Raw genomic sequence first — 16,087 nt, forward strand, 5'->3', positions numbered from 1 at the left:
ATGATTTTAGAATCATAATATTAGGTATTATTATAATAAAATGGAAATTAAAAATAAACTTAAATTTATTCGTTGGTTTTGGATAAGTTCTGATCAAAGATCTTTTAAGCGAATGTCTAAAAATCATCCAAATATTTTAAGTATAAATATTTTGTATTACAAACCGGGAAAAAATTATAAAGATATTGCACGTATAAAAATCACTTACTACGCTACTGTGATAATTTTTGTACTCGTATTATGAACGAAACAGGCGTAGTTTAATATTTTTATTAACGTTACATAATTGATATCGATCACAAAATCTTTATTTCATTCTAATTATTTAATATGTAGGTATGTAAGTACATCAGATAGTATTAAAACAACAAATGCGTCAATTATAAATACATTCACGTCTCACACACAACTTTTCAAAAATAATTTACAATCACAATGATAATTTATTATTTTATTATTACATTATAAATTAATATGTTACATGATTTTAACATAAGTTCGTGCCCGTGTATTTTCGATCTTATCATGAATTCGACACTGGAAACATTGATTCATTACTATGGAAATCATGACAATATATTTTCTAACGTGTTACTGTTAATATCTGTTAATTCCATAAAAATAACTTTAATTAGAGAAAGAAACCCTCTCATTGTTTTATACACATTTTTTGATGGTTCGTATAGTTTCTCTTTGTGAATTATGATGTTGTTATGTGATACTACACAATAATATGTGCTCATTTGTCAATAATAAATAATAATCACTAGAACTTTTAAAGTATCATAAAATAATGTGTCATTTGACATAATTAATATATTTGTAGGAATTTTTGTTTGACAAATATTTTTTTGCTATAATCGAAGAAAATTTAATAACTTTTAAAGCATGTAAAGTGCTATTTTCGAAAAAAAACGGTTTAGACAACTTTTTTAATTAAAATGACATCAATCTCAAAGATCAAAAAAAATTACATATGTCGTTTTTGTAACCCACCCTTTAATAATTGCAGTGACAATAAATGATGGTGTTTATCATGTGACATAAGTTTACTCAGTAGATTCATGCATGTGTGACATTTAAACAGTTAGTTTCAAATTACGTCAAATCCCAGTTAGAAAATTTTTCAATAATTTTAATTTCAATAATATTTAATTAATGATCTACCTTTTAAATTGCAATATAAAATATTTTTTTTGTGTTGATTAAACAGTGCCACAAAACTTTCCCTTTTTCTCAAGCTTTGAAAATTTGAATTAATATTATATTTATAGTGTTTTTTTTTTAATATGGTGCTAAAATTAAATAAATAATAAATATGTTAGTAGATTATGTATGTATTTAGCTATAATAGCTATTAAATATCTTTATGATTCTTCGTAATAAAAACATAAGACTTAGCGGATATTAGCAGTTCACAGTTACAAATAAGCAACAAATAATTAGCTTTCAACGTCCTTGCAATTTCAAAAGCTCTGAACGTGATCGTATTTGACTTGCATATAGAATAAACCTACAATTTTATCACACCTGTACAGCGTCTTACAAAAATTATTACTTTATAATTTTGAATTCAGATTGGAACCGATTTAGCAACTGGAAAATAATATATAATATGGAAGTATTAAAATATATTTATAGTTTGAATGAATTGTGTTGAGCATACGTCCTATTCGCCACTATTGTCCCTTCCAAGTTAAATTTAGTTCAAAATTTACATAAAAAATATGAACTGTATATGTTAAATATTATCATTATCACTTTTAATGTGAGGTTACAAAACGTTATTCTGGTTATACAGAATTTACTAATTTCCAGTGTCGATTTTCACCTTCTCATATATTGTGAGACTCTTCCAACAGATTAATTTTATTCTGGACGTAATATGATGCAATAATTGAAGGTAAGTAAATGGAGTGATCACAAAATGGAACAATATTATAAACATATTATCATAAATAAAATTTGCTTTCCGCCGACAAATCAGTATGTATATTATTGTTTAAAAAAAACTTATCTGAATACTATTTTAGTTTACTTTTAAGGAACTGAATACATGGCATGTAATAATTATTATCAGAATTCAAATACTAATCTATATTGAATTTAAGGGGTCATCCATATATGAAGTCACGTTTTAATGGTGAGAGGAGGAGATCTGACGATTTGTGACTAACAATATTGGGGCGTTTCAACAAAATAAAAACTCTTTCTTTGTCCGAGAATAAAATATTCCGAGATGACAACAAATACCTACCCTATTATACTTACTGAAAATGTGAATTAAGTAATTTAGACAGGGGGCTAAAATATTTTGTGACGAAATGTACAATGGATTTTTTGTAGGGAGGTAAAAATACCTAAGTACGTGTGACGTCATTTATGGTTGACCTCTAATGGCATACAAATAAAACGAATTAAAATATTTTAATTTGACTTTGAATATAATATGATGCGTGTTTCTCAAACTGTTTTTGTAAAATATTTTTGTAAGTTAAAAATAATCAAAACTTTTATTAATTTGTATTTACAAAACGAGATCCTTTACATTAATCGTTCCGAAAATGTCAAGTCTAATTATTATTAAAAACTAACTATGTACACATTAAATTTCACAAAATTCACGCGTTAAGTAAAGACTCTATACTAAACGGATTCCGCTTCCTATTACCAACACTAGATTTGCTGACGTCACTTCCTGCGGCCATTGAAACGCCCCCTCCACTCAAATCCAGCGATCTCTGCATCCCAAAATCAAATCTCCCTGAAGCTGCCGCAGTCACGAACGGATTTGATAGGAAACTAGCAGCCGGATGACTCTGGTGATGAATATGATGATGATGATTCGTGAGGTTGTTATTAGGATTTGTTTTTCCCGGCGACGGTGTGAAGTGTCTCGACGTCTGTATGTCTGACGTCGAGCTGTCAGAGTTGTGGCTTGAGTTAAGGTTTTCGGCCCGCAGTCTGCTACCCACTGAGAAGTCTTCGGGTCCTGAATCGTCGTCTGAGTCTCCTCCGACGACGTCGATGGTGCAATCCTCGTCTCCGTCGGAGTCGGAGGCTACACCGGCGTTCCTGTGCTGGGCGATATACTCCTGACGCAGCGCTTCCAGATCTACTGCGATGCCTTTCGCTCGCAGCTTTCTGGCTTGCCTGTCGAGAGCTTTGGCGAGCTTTTTTCTTCGTCTCGCTCTATTGAAAAAAAAAACACATATAATTAATTATTAATATCATTTTTAGTGACTTTCTGTGAATTATAATTACCATTTTTTTCAGAGACCATTTCCAAATGCACTCTTTTTTATTTCAATCACCCTAATCTCCATAATAATAGCAATTTAATTTAATAATTTTCCGTTCGACATGATGGATCTTGCAGTAAACAGACGTAAATGATTTTTGAGGTTCAGCGACTCTATTATACTGTATGCAATAATATGAAGTCGTGAGTCGCGAGCTTGAATCGCACATTGGTAATTTAATTATTTTATTTCAATATAATAATATTATGTTAGGATCGTATTCTAGAGCATGGACCTAATGATAAGCAAATGGCTAGCATCCATTTTTTGTAAAAAAAAAATCAATTTTGGGATCTAGCCATAATTCATAGGGTCTTTGACGACTCGGCGCCGGGACAACTGGGTGGCGCAATCGAATGAAATTCGAAAATAAATAGACGTTCGTGAATTATAGGTACTTTTGAAATTTTATTATTTATATTTAAATTATTATATTATCATTTAATACTTGGTGAGAATTTAAATATGCACACGTAAATAATAATTTAATTGTGCATAATATGTTTAAGTTCCAACGAGAAGACATTTATTTCTTATTTTTATATAAAGCCTCAGGCATGATAATAATTCTCAATCCGCAATAAAACAAAAATGTTAAGAGCAAAATGAATTAAAACTACTAAGCAGTATTATATAGAAACTGATTAAAATTACTTATCTACTTTATGTATAAAATTGTAACGAATGTTTATTTATTGCATTCGACAGAGCGTCGCCCAATTGTCCTGGCGCCCAGTTGTCCCATTCCAAATTCATAATATGATTGTGGAATCATTGTGGATTTAAAAATGTATTATGGTCAAGCTGTAAGACGCCACATTTTTCTAGAAAGCTGAAAAGTTGTCCATCATATAAACTACCCAGCAATGTGAAAAAACGAGATTCAAACCCGCAACCTACGGTTACAGAAGCGGCCACTCTACCACTCGGTAATTACGAGAAGATGGTATTTTAGCAGAAATATTAACATTCTTATTACCTTTCTCTCGCCTTTAGTTCACTGGGGGGTATCGGTTCGCCAGAGCAGGATTGGGGGTGGGCGTTATGTGCAGGCCGTCCGGGGCCCTTCTTCGTATGCTCCTTCTTGCGCCACTTTGCCCTTCTATTCTGGAACCATACCTGTTGAAAAAAGACATCAAATAAGACTTCAATAATACCTACATGTACATGTACAAAATTATTTGTATTCGATAATGTCCACCGTGTAGACCAGTGATTCCCAACTTCTTTTTAAAATTTAATTATCTGTCATTTAAATTTTCACCAATTCAGTGAAATGTGGTAGTGTCGAAATTTGTGTAGCTTAAATATCTTGGTAGTTATAATAAAATTATTATGTATTGTTACTTTTTTTTCGTTTCTTTTATGTGGAAAGGGTAAACAATTTAGATTGGTACCTTTAGCGCGGGACTTTCCAGTGATAATGAAAATAATATGCGCTACGAGCAATGCCCAGTTGGTGCGCTAATGCACATCACAATGATATATTTGTATGCTTTGGTGGCTGTTTTATTCAACCAATAAAAATGTAAATGTATTGTTCTTCCCTTATCGTCACAGTTGACAATTCATCGTATATTTTTAAATTTTAGATGAGTGTTACATTTAACCGTTGTGACATTTAAATTTATTTTTCTTTATTTCAAAATCCCACAATAATATGTTTGTTTAAATTCGTATGTAAATAATGCCTAAAATTCTTCGCATAGATTATCACGGAGAAAAACTTTTCAAAAACGTTCTCAAAACATACTTTTTCTGACCATGTCCAATCCTAATAGGATCATAATATGATCCTCCTATTGATTATGGGCTATGATTATGGGCCTCCACAGGTTGGAGGTTTTTATTAACAGATTTTGTTTTTACGAGAAATGGATGTCAGCCATTTGCTGAACCTATTGGGTCCATACTCTGACTCATACACAAATTGAAAAACGATAATATGTGTAGGTACTTCCTAGACTCAGGATGCGAACCTGGGATCCACAACGCTATAGGTCGATAAAATATAATATTTTATGACTAATACCTATCTGTAATATCAAAATACTATTTTCAAATAAATAAATATTTCATGCTCTAACATTAAATTTAAAAGATGTTTTAAAGACATCCTCGGTGGGTATTTTGGTAAGCGGTTATTTTTAAGTAAATTTTCTCTCGTTTTTGTATTTCACGCTGCTTAAAATTTTATTGCGGTATTTGGTATTTGAAACAAAAAAAAAATCTCACGAAAAAAACGCTATGAAAATGTTACTTTTCATACAAGTCACGTTGTTCTCGCATTTGTTGAAAGACCCTCACACATCTTCGCATATATTTTCGTAGCGCAGTTTCAATACAATCAACAGAATGAACGAAAAGAAGTATTAGTATAAGTATTAGAGCAAGAAGTATTCATGGTTAAATGTAAATAATTATCATGTTACATTCGAAGTGGATAATATATTATGAGCCTTAACAGAATGAGCGTTGTATTAACAGACTTTTCAACGATAGGTGTGATTGATTTTCCGAATTTTCCTGAGATTTCTCACTTGTCGAGAAATCATCAATGAGATTCTCAAGAAATTGTCACTAGGCTAAGCCACCGATTGCTACCGGAATTAAAAAAAACTGATTGGAATCTCTTCATTTTTATTCAAAACAAAATATTTTAAATATCCTGATTTTTGACCATAATAACGATAAAAAATCTCTAATTTCATCAGAACGAAAGTTCTTAAATTTGTCGGTAAACTTATTATATTATTACCTATATATCCAAAAATCCTATCCTTAAATATCCTAAAAATAAAAAAAATAGCCAAGAGGAAGTAATTTCGTAATAACGACGATTAAATGAGAATCTAGAGAATTCTCGAATTCTTGAGAAAACAAATATTTTTGATTTCGAGAATCGTTGAATCTCGAGAAATGAAAAAAGTCGAGGAATCACCCGACCCATTTGATCCTTGGTACTTGGTATCTTTGATACAGATATTACAATCTATTCGTTAGAAAATTTAAAAGGGGGCCTCGAAACAGTTTAAAGTCATAAAGTTAAAAAAATATTTTACCTAGATCTTAAAAATATACGTATTTTACACAAACTTAGTATTATTACAACTAACACCAAATAAGCCTATAACATAACTCCTATAAGTATCTACTAAAAATCGATTATTTCCATTGGCCTCCAAATCCCTAAGCTCGCCACTGGTCACTGCACTGGATCAAATACACATTGAAAAAAACTTGCATTTTTGACCATCTTGACTCACGGCATTACATTTACATAAAGACGATCGGTCTAACTATTTTAAGCGACGTTCTATACACTTTAAAATACAACTTCCATTACTTCAAAAGTATGCTAATATAACCTCTACTCTGTAGAAGATCAAACGAATGTATTTATGTAGGTCCTAGTAGGTAATAGTTGAGAAATATAAATTAATATTCCGTACGTTGGTGAATTTGGATATGGACGGCTATAAACAAAAATTTCGACGTTACCTACTTATTCGGGGTTACATGTAAGTTGTACGTATGCAGTTCATTGTGGGACACTTATTCGTGCGCCGCAGTACGTGAAACATGAGTTCGTATAACATTTTATCAATTGACGAGTTCTTCGTTGAACATTTCACCGTGGAATACATTTGTACCTATCTTACAAAATGCGGCAATAGTTTGCAAATAGTACTGTTCCAATTAGATTCACCCTAACCTAACCTAACCTAGTAAAGATATCTCCACATGTTGTTGCATATGTACAAATATATTCCACGGTGAAATGTTCAACGAAGAACTCGTCATTTGATTAAATGTTACACGAACTCATGTTTCACGTACTGCGGCGCACGAGTAAGTGTTCTGCGGTTAACTGTTGTAATTAGTGATTAATAAATAATGCAATTCATTCATAAAAAATCCAGTTTCAGGGTTTATATTAGTAATATACCTATTATGTACAATTAATATTAATCATATTTGGAATTAAGTGTTTAAGTAAAGATATTTATATTATTAATACTATCGACCGAAGGTACTTGATGGAATTTGAATTTAAAGATATTTAGTTTATTACAAGAATCATCCAATTTTAAGACATGTAGGTTGGTATATAATTGTATTGTATTGAATATTGATAAATTTAATAGTATGTAAAATAATTAATATGTGAATTCATTTAAGTCAGTCTGTATATTTCCCACAAGTACATCGAGAGGATTTCCCGTTTTCGTGGCAAGGCATTTAAGTCATCCCCGAAGTGCGTACAAAAAAATCATCCGATCACGTCGCAGAGTGAAGCGACGCGTGCCACCCCTGGCAATAAAAAAAGCGTCTCGCTAAAGCGACTCCATTTTTCTTCAAAAGCCTACATCCAGTGGAAATAAGAAAAACACAGAGGCGACTCGGAAAAAAGAAAATGTATACAAACAATTGTATTTTACAACGTTTTTATGAGCTCGTATTCTTGTTTGTCCGGTGGTTGTTTGTCCAGTACAAATCTTGCAATCGATTTTCAACTAACTTCCCGACTAGCTAGACATTTGAAACTTTTATAATATATCAGAACACGATGCCAATGCATTCTTTTTATACTTTTAGCCATCTTTAAGCAGAATTGAATTCATTTTCAGCTAATTCTGTTTTGTATGGAAAGTTATTTCAGAAAAATTCGTAAAAAGTAAAAGACTATTATTGGTTGCTAAGGGGTTGGTCTTAGCAACTAAATTATTAATATATACGTGCGTTATTATGGAAATCAAAATAAAATGTCAAAATGACATTTCAGTATTCTATATTTGTTTGTTTGTTTGTCTTTTATTTACTTCATATCAAGTACAAGTTTGAACATATTGAGCATAATAATTCATCAGAAAATCTAAAAACGTTATATATAAAAAGGTCTTTTTATCTTGTAATTATTTTTATTCAACTCATACCTTCGAGAGTGACTTCCGAAGTGGGAACAATAATTGCCTTCCCACAGATAACTGCTGGAGACCTGGACTGTCCAAATGGGACAAGAATGCAAATCGATAGCGCAGGATTTTCACATGTACCTATGTATCATTTATTAGTATGTGTTTTAAAGCCTAGAAACGTATATAAAAGAGCACACATCATGTTTTATCTCTAGTAAGTGTCGTCACTCTTTCTGTTTAAAGATGGCTTAAAGAGAATTGTTGACTAAGAGTTTTTATTATCAATCAGGTTTGACAATAAACAGAGAAGATATAATGCTGAGTTCTATGGCCTTTACGAAGATTGCATCGCAGTTGAATTAATCAAGATTCGGAGACTACGCTGGTTAAGTTATATGCACCCAATCAACGACAATGTAATAAAATAAATTAATAGGGCACAAAAGAAGAGGTACAGATTCGCCAGATGGAGCCATAGGTGACTGCCGTATGCTTGTGGTACCGAATTAAAAAGCGGCCGATTGGTAGAAACCGTGATACCACGTCATATTGTCGTAATTTTAATGATGATGATGATAATTATGAATGATCTTTCACCAAGATTTTGCAATTAACTCCATTATGATGATAAAACGGAACGACCTAACAATTAAAAAAAATGTTAAGATGATTGTTTTGATATCAAGTTACTCATTTGATTAGTTATTTAATGGTTGACAGTGTAACAATAACCATTTTCATATACCTATTATTATTGTAACGTTTCCATAGAATAAACTTACGTAATTTTGTAACACCATAATTAGAAAACTTTTGAAAATAATATGATACTAGACAGGATTAGAACCGGCATCCATCGAATTCCAGCAAATGTGGTTTACCAAATAGGCTACGTGCGCCCTACCTAATTACGACGAAATTAAGCTAGTATTAAATTCATATTAATTTATTTTACATAATATAATGAGCATGACAAAATTATAAATTCAAATCGTTCATGACATGGCATAAAAAAAATGTTAACAATATTAAAATAAAAATACAGGTTTATATAAGTACCTACCTAAATAATAACGCCTACCTACAATCATCTCACGTGAGTGGAATATATCGATAGCCGAAGCTATTTGATTGAACATAGTTATCGCTCTCCTAATTGACATTGTTAATGGCAGATTAGTTCTGAAACTTGAGAAAAAACAATGGATGCTCCCGATTTCTAAGGTAATAACTATCAGAGACACACAAGTCAATACTACCAAGAATCGTATAGTTTCAATTTATGCCACGTCCGAAAAAATATGTAGCTAAATAGAGATCCCTTATAAACTTTAAATACCTAAGACAAAATCAGTCGGATAGAGCCACGGATGTTGGTATTCATATATATTTGAAATGAATAAGAAAATGCGTTAGTTTTGGTAATCAGCTTTTGTGATTTGAATCAAGGTAGGTACTGAGAATAGTAATCAACGTACATGCAATTGCTAATAATTTAATAAAATATTTTTTTATTCAACAAATAATTTGCGAGATTTAATAATTTAATGATAACATTATTTATTGAACATAAATTACGGCCCTGTTCACTTATCGATGTACTTAAACGGGACGCCATATCGTATCAGACAGATAAAATTCGATAATGTGGGGGTGTTGGTAGTATCGAGCGTTCACTTGCCTTGCCACAAGTCAATAGGGGTGGCTTTAGCTCTCCTTTTGTCGGAGGAAATTGGGGGAAAATGACGCGCGCCTATTGGTCAACGCGCTAATGAAAAACGTTTTAACCAATCATAAGCAATTTGCGTTTGATAAAAGATTGTGGAAAATTTTGTAAGAAATAATTTGAAATTCGTTCTTTTATTTTTTTTTTGTAATATTACCTTCCTATAAATAAGATGAACCCACATACTAAATTTTATTTTTACAACGTTTTTATTTGTACGGTGGTTGTTTATCCAGTACAAATCTTGCAATCGATTTTTAACTAACTTCCCAACTAGCTAGACATTTTAAACTTTTAGAATATAGCAGAACACGATGCCAAAACATTTTTTTAATACTTTTAGCCATCTTTCAGTGGAATTGAATTCATTTTCAGTTAATTCTGTTTTATATGAATAGTTATTTCGCTAGAAATCTGTAATCCAATCCACTATTATTGGTTGCTAGGGGTCTGGGGTCATAGCAACTAAATTATTTACATATACTTGCGTTACTATGGAAATCAATATGAAATGTCAAAATGACATTTCAGTATTATTTCTATCAAGTACAAATTTTTTTGATCGTTTAAGCTAGTCAAGTCAAGTTTATATGATTCAACAGAAAATTCAAAAATGTTGTATATAAAAAGTTCTTTCTATCTTGTAATTATTTATATGTGCTTATATATTAATTTACTACATGTGTAAATTGACTTTAATGTTTAATACACAATTGTAAATATTCTTAAATACTAATATAACTTCTGATGACTTCCACAAGTATTATTTTACTTACACAAGTAGTGTTATTGTCTATCTAAATTATTATGGTCAATTTATCACTCATAATTATTTTTATTGGTCAAATATTAAAACACTTTTTTATGGTTACTACACTAAAGCAATGCAAGTTTTCTAAGCATTTGCATCTACGAAGAAATATTTTTTTATGAAATTAATATTATATTACCCCAAGCGCACATTAAAAATCTTCTCGACTGCGATATAGGTAGTCATAAATCAAAACTGAGTATGCAACATTTTTTCGTGCGTATAGACGAGGCCATGCTGGGACAGTGACGTCACACGGTAAGCCAAAATGCATGATGCAGTGCAACATTTCGGGATTAAACCTGTGCTGCATGTCGGGTGAAATTTATTCCATATGACACCAGTGAGTCTATTATATACTTATCGACCGCTTAAGTGATAAAATGACAAATATTATCAAACTTAGGGTAGGTCACCCCTCTTGCTGCTGTTAAAATATAGCACTTATTGCAACAATTGCAGCCAACGTATTGTAATTGTTACAATAAGTGCTAATACTTTGATACAAACCTACCCTAAGTTTGATAATATTTATCATTTTATCACTTTAGCGGTCGAAGTAGACCCACAGTTTGCTTTTTTTTCAAACTAAAAGGTTGCAATCATGCGGTGTGCGGCGATACATTTACTTACATGCGTTTTGTGAATGCCAATAAAATCACATCGAGACGAGTTTAGATGTGCGAGCAGACTTACGTCTAGGTACTTTTGTCAGTTTTCATGTCTACTTGGTATTAATAATAGGCCACCCTGAGGATCATAATATAATATATACTTTTGAATTTGTTGTTCTGCCGAATGGTTAACAAGCAAATAAATAATAGCGCTCACTGATATAAAGTCGTCTTCATACATATATTTTGTCTTTGGAATTTTCCTATTTTCGTTCGGTTTCCCTATTCGAGAACAGTTAAGCTGTCAATGTGAAATAGATATATTTTCCCTCTCGAGTGAATCATATGAATTTAAATGCGCCAGATAAGGACAGATGACAGTCTCCGCTTCGATCGCTCTCGAATACTTGTCGCGAGGGAAGCGTACTATATCGCCATGACTTACCGAAATAATAATTTACCTACCTACCAACTCAGTTAGATCTGAGATTCACATGGTTCTAACTATCATAATAGTCTATTTTAATATAATTATTATTACGTCGAAAATAATTTTAGAAATGAATTATTAATACATTACATAAACCGCCGAATGAAAGTAAGTATATTAACATATTAGAATTAAATTAAAGGCAGATGGATCCTTATAACACCTTTGTTTTTGAAAAATATAATATTTTATATATCTAAGGCCTTGTCCAGATGACGAGATTTAACTTGCGTGCATTCCAGGTACACGTGACCTCACTGAGCCGTTTACATATTGTAATCACCGCGTGTCACTTCTCGCGTGCGGTCGAAGTACAGGTGACCTCATTGAGCTGTCCACGTGCACTCGCGGCGTATCGCGGTAAGACACGCGTCATCTGGACAAGCTCTAAATGCTACAACTTTGCGTATATCAAAGATTATGTAGGTATCATAATTCTTTTTTTCCGAAATCGGGACAAAAAAAATCTAATTGAAATAAGGTACCATGAATGGTAGAAATCAGACATAAATAATTGAATTTTGACTATTTACAAAATCGAGAAACTTTGATGTTATTGTAGAAGTGAAATTAGTCGTTTTGAAGCTCAGGTTGTATGTATATTATGTACTTAAATAAATATTTGAAATTGTGTCGGAAATTAGTAATAACTTCAAAATCGCGGCATATCAATTCTCTATAATTAACTTTCGTACTTTATCTAGCTCATCAGTTATAGCAGTTAATATTAATTAAAGTTATAATAGCAGTTAACGGGATCATCTCGACCTGCGTTAAAAAATATCACGCTTGACAGTTCATATCCCGCGATAATTAACTGTCGGAATACAACATATCATATTTATCATTCTTTTATTGATTTTGATGTCAAGTGACATCTATAGTGTGTGTGAAACGTATGGGTAGAGTTGATTATAATTTCAACCACATAAATCTGTTTTCTCTACATATGTTTTCTCATACACGACATATTATGATGGCATACATAATATGTGTGTAAGTATGGATCGTTTACGAAGATTATTTTATTATTCAGATGCAGAGTCTATTAGAAGTTAGTCAATGGTTGTAGTAGATATATCTAGGTATTATTATGATTCTGGTTGATCTTAAATAAAGCAGACATGTTTCCCTTCTCCTCTTGCATCTTTAAAGATGGCTCGCCAGCCCCTAACGACTCCGTAAGGGGGTAAAAAGCGGGGTGTAACGTACCCTCCATCTGTGCGTACAACGAGATGCAATCGCCGCCATTGAAGGGTTGTTTTCTTTTCGTATTGAAGTAAATGTAGCTTGTCATCATACCGAAACGTGTGGGGAATTTAGATTTTTCACTCAATGATGGGTATACTATTGTGTTCATCATCAGAAGTCCTTGCTATACTGTTTTTGTTTGTTTGTTGTCATTCTCTTTCAACTACCAATCTAATCGAAAAGTTTAAACCTATCTAACCTAATCTGAAGGAGATAGGAACAGGTGTGTATTCAGGTGAACTCGATCTAAGCGCCGTGATCGGTTACTACGAAAATAATTATGATGCTATCAGTCACAATTATTGCCCAAAGATTTTTTTGTTTTTCAGTAATAGCATTTAATAACACGTTGCAAAGGATTTATGCTTACGGCTAACAGATCATTTCGTGTATACCATTTAAATCAATACAGATACCGACTAGAAAATACGAGCACTTTCGGAAGATCACCGTCGGTGTCATTTAGGTACAAAATATAATATTATTGTCATTTAGGTACAAAATATAATATTATTGTCATTTAGGTACAAAATATAATATTATTGTCATTTAGGTACAAAATATAATATTATTGTCATTTAGGTACAAAATATAATATTATTGTCATTTAGGTACAAAATATAATATTATTGTCATTTAGGTACAAAATATAATATTATTGTCATTTAGGTACAAAATATAATATTATTGTCATTTAGGTACAAAATATATTATGTTTAACCATAAATAGTGCACATTGATCTTTGTTAGTCATTCGTATTTGTTTTAATTGAACTAAGCCTACAATAATTTACAGATGGTGTTGGTTAGTTTTTAAAAATCAATTAAACCCTGCCTAAACCAAACCATAATATTTTTGGTATACTTTGGGCGATACGAAAATATTGATTGCACACTTTTCCATACTACTTACTTGTTTTCGTTGGATTAAGAATGCGTATTACACATATTGTTTGTTCATTTTTTTAATTCATTAAGCCCTACCTAAACCAAACTATAATAGATAAAAAATATTATTCTATCTATAAAATATCCAAAGTTATGTATGATTTAATTGCATAATTTTAGATATTTTATAGATATTCGTATACGAGTATTTTTTGACTATTATTTATTATGGCTTGGTTTCGCAGGGTTTAATTTAACTTTAAAAAGTAATCAACACCGTCTGTAAATTGTAGTCTTATTTCAATGAAAACAAATACGTATGTCTGATGAAGTTTAGTATGCACTGTTTATAGCGGATCTTAACAGCACACCTCCACCCTTCGCCACTGGGTCATAGAGTATACGAAAGATGAAGAAAGCCAATCCAAGATTTACAAGTAGGTGCTTACATATTTCAGAGTAATAATGATCCTCAATCATGATGGTGAATGAGGAAGAGAGAAGTTTAATCAAACATTTTTGAAATATATTTATTTGCAACGTATATTTAATACGTCTACGTAATACCTATAGTGGATAAAATATTGAAAATTCAAAATCATAGATACACTGTTTACTTTTCAGGATAGCGCCAAAATCTTCTTATTTTCTATTTCATCCGAAATCGTTTTCCATCTGACCCCATAAATTTCCCTTTGGCTCGAACATCTTCTAGATAGTTTTCTTTGAAGTAAATTTTCTTTCGAAATTTTCCGCAAGGATTCACTTTCATTCACTTCAGCTGACTTGGCATAAATTATGCGAAGCCTTTGAACTCAAAAAGGTTTGCTTTCAGGATCTAAAAACTTTCAAACCGGATATCCGCAAGTCAATAATGATATCAGAATCTTTGATATTTGAATTTTATTCGTTTTTTTTCTATTTGAGAAGAGATTTCAGATAATATTATATGTGCATATCTACAACGAGATTGAATGATAAAGTCGTTATGTTGGGTTGAGTTGTGTATTTTGCGGTTAATGGAAAAATTAACTCAGACGTAGGATTTTTTAATTTTATTTTTGCTGAACTGTTCAGGAATTGAGAATTGAAAAATAAATTAATACAACTCATTCAATTTGCTGTTAACTGAAATTATTTAAATTCAAGACAACTCTAGACAACTTCATATTATTGAATATTATTTGTAGTGAACGAAATACACAATAACTACTGTTTTCCAGTGGCGAAGGGTGACCTTTGGAAACAGGTAGGCTGTGGAGAAAGCACACTTGTTAGATGTATTTACGAGAAATAAGAAGATAATCCGACATAACTACTGATGAATATGTAGGTACACAAAAATCGATGAAATTTCAAAAGCTCACTAATGGTATAAAATAAGCAATTAATTTTAATTATGTATTTTCTTAAATATAAACCCAAAATATGCTCAAAATATATTGAAAATATCGGTTGTTGTGAATCTGTTCCATAACAATTTATAATTTAACCCGTAAACTAGACATTTTAAAATACTTCTATATTTAAAACACAGACTTAGATACAATATCAGATTTCAATCCACATAATTGGCAGAATAAATTGTCTTAGCCTATGAATAAACTAACTGACAAATAAAAATCACGAGATAAATTATTTATTATTTTTAACAACAATCAATATTTATATGTGATTGAATCCCTAGAAATATTTTTTCAAATTATCTTATAAATTATTTTGAATAAATGTGCACTTACGTAAAATGTGAGCGCTCCTTAAATAGCTTACCAATTTATATAAGCCGCCGCAGACGTCTTGAAATTATGAGAAAAAAACTTCATATAAAAAAGTTTTCGATTCACGCGAACGTAATCCATACAATATGTGAAGCGAAACGAGATGTCGCTTATTTTTTAAAACCTTCAAGACATGCCATAAATAGTGCTTATTGAAATAGTGGAAAGATCGTAAAATTATTATGACAATTATACGATAGATGTCGTTGGGCATATTGAATATATTATTATGTGATTATATTATTTAATATGTCAATATAAAATTAAAAAATATTTTTCTTAAGAAGGTAGGATTTAAATAATCGCCT

The 16,087-nt window shown here is 31.4% G+C and overlaps 1 protein-coding gene across 1 annotated transcript in view; it reads right to left on the minus strand.

The window, feature by feature from the left end:
• Positions 1-1,330: 1,330 nt before the first annotated feature.
• Positions 1,331-16,087, minus strand: part of OdsH (Ods-site homeobox) — a 138,179-nt gene continuing 123,422 nt past the window's right edge. Inside the window, exons 4-5 of the mRNA XM_085949883.1 lie at positions 4,282-4,421; positions 1,331-3,192 (exon numbers count right to left, since the gene is read on the minus strand). Of these exons, the coding sequence (XP_085806009.1) occupies positions 2,622-3,192; positions 4,282-4,421 (711 nt within the window). The 3' untranslated portion in view covers positions 1,331-2,621. The remainder of the gene's footprint in view (positions 3,193-4,281; positions 4,422-16,087) is intronic.

The sequence above is a fragment of the Rhyacophila brunnea genome, unplaced genomic scaffold (assembly GCF_057557595.1).
Source record: "Rhyacophila brunnea isolate RB1 unplaced genomic scaffold, BYU_Rbru_1.0 scaffold_22, whole genome shotgun sequence".
NCBI lineage: Eukaryota > Metazoa > Arthropoda > Insecta > Trichoptera > Rhyacophilidae > Rhyacophila > Rhyacophila brunnea.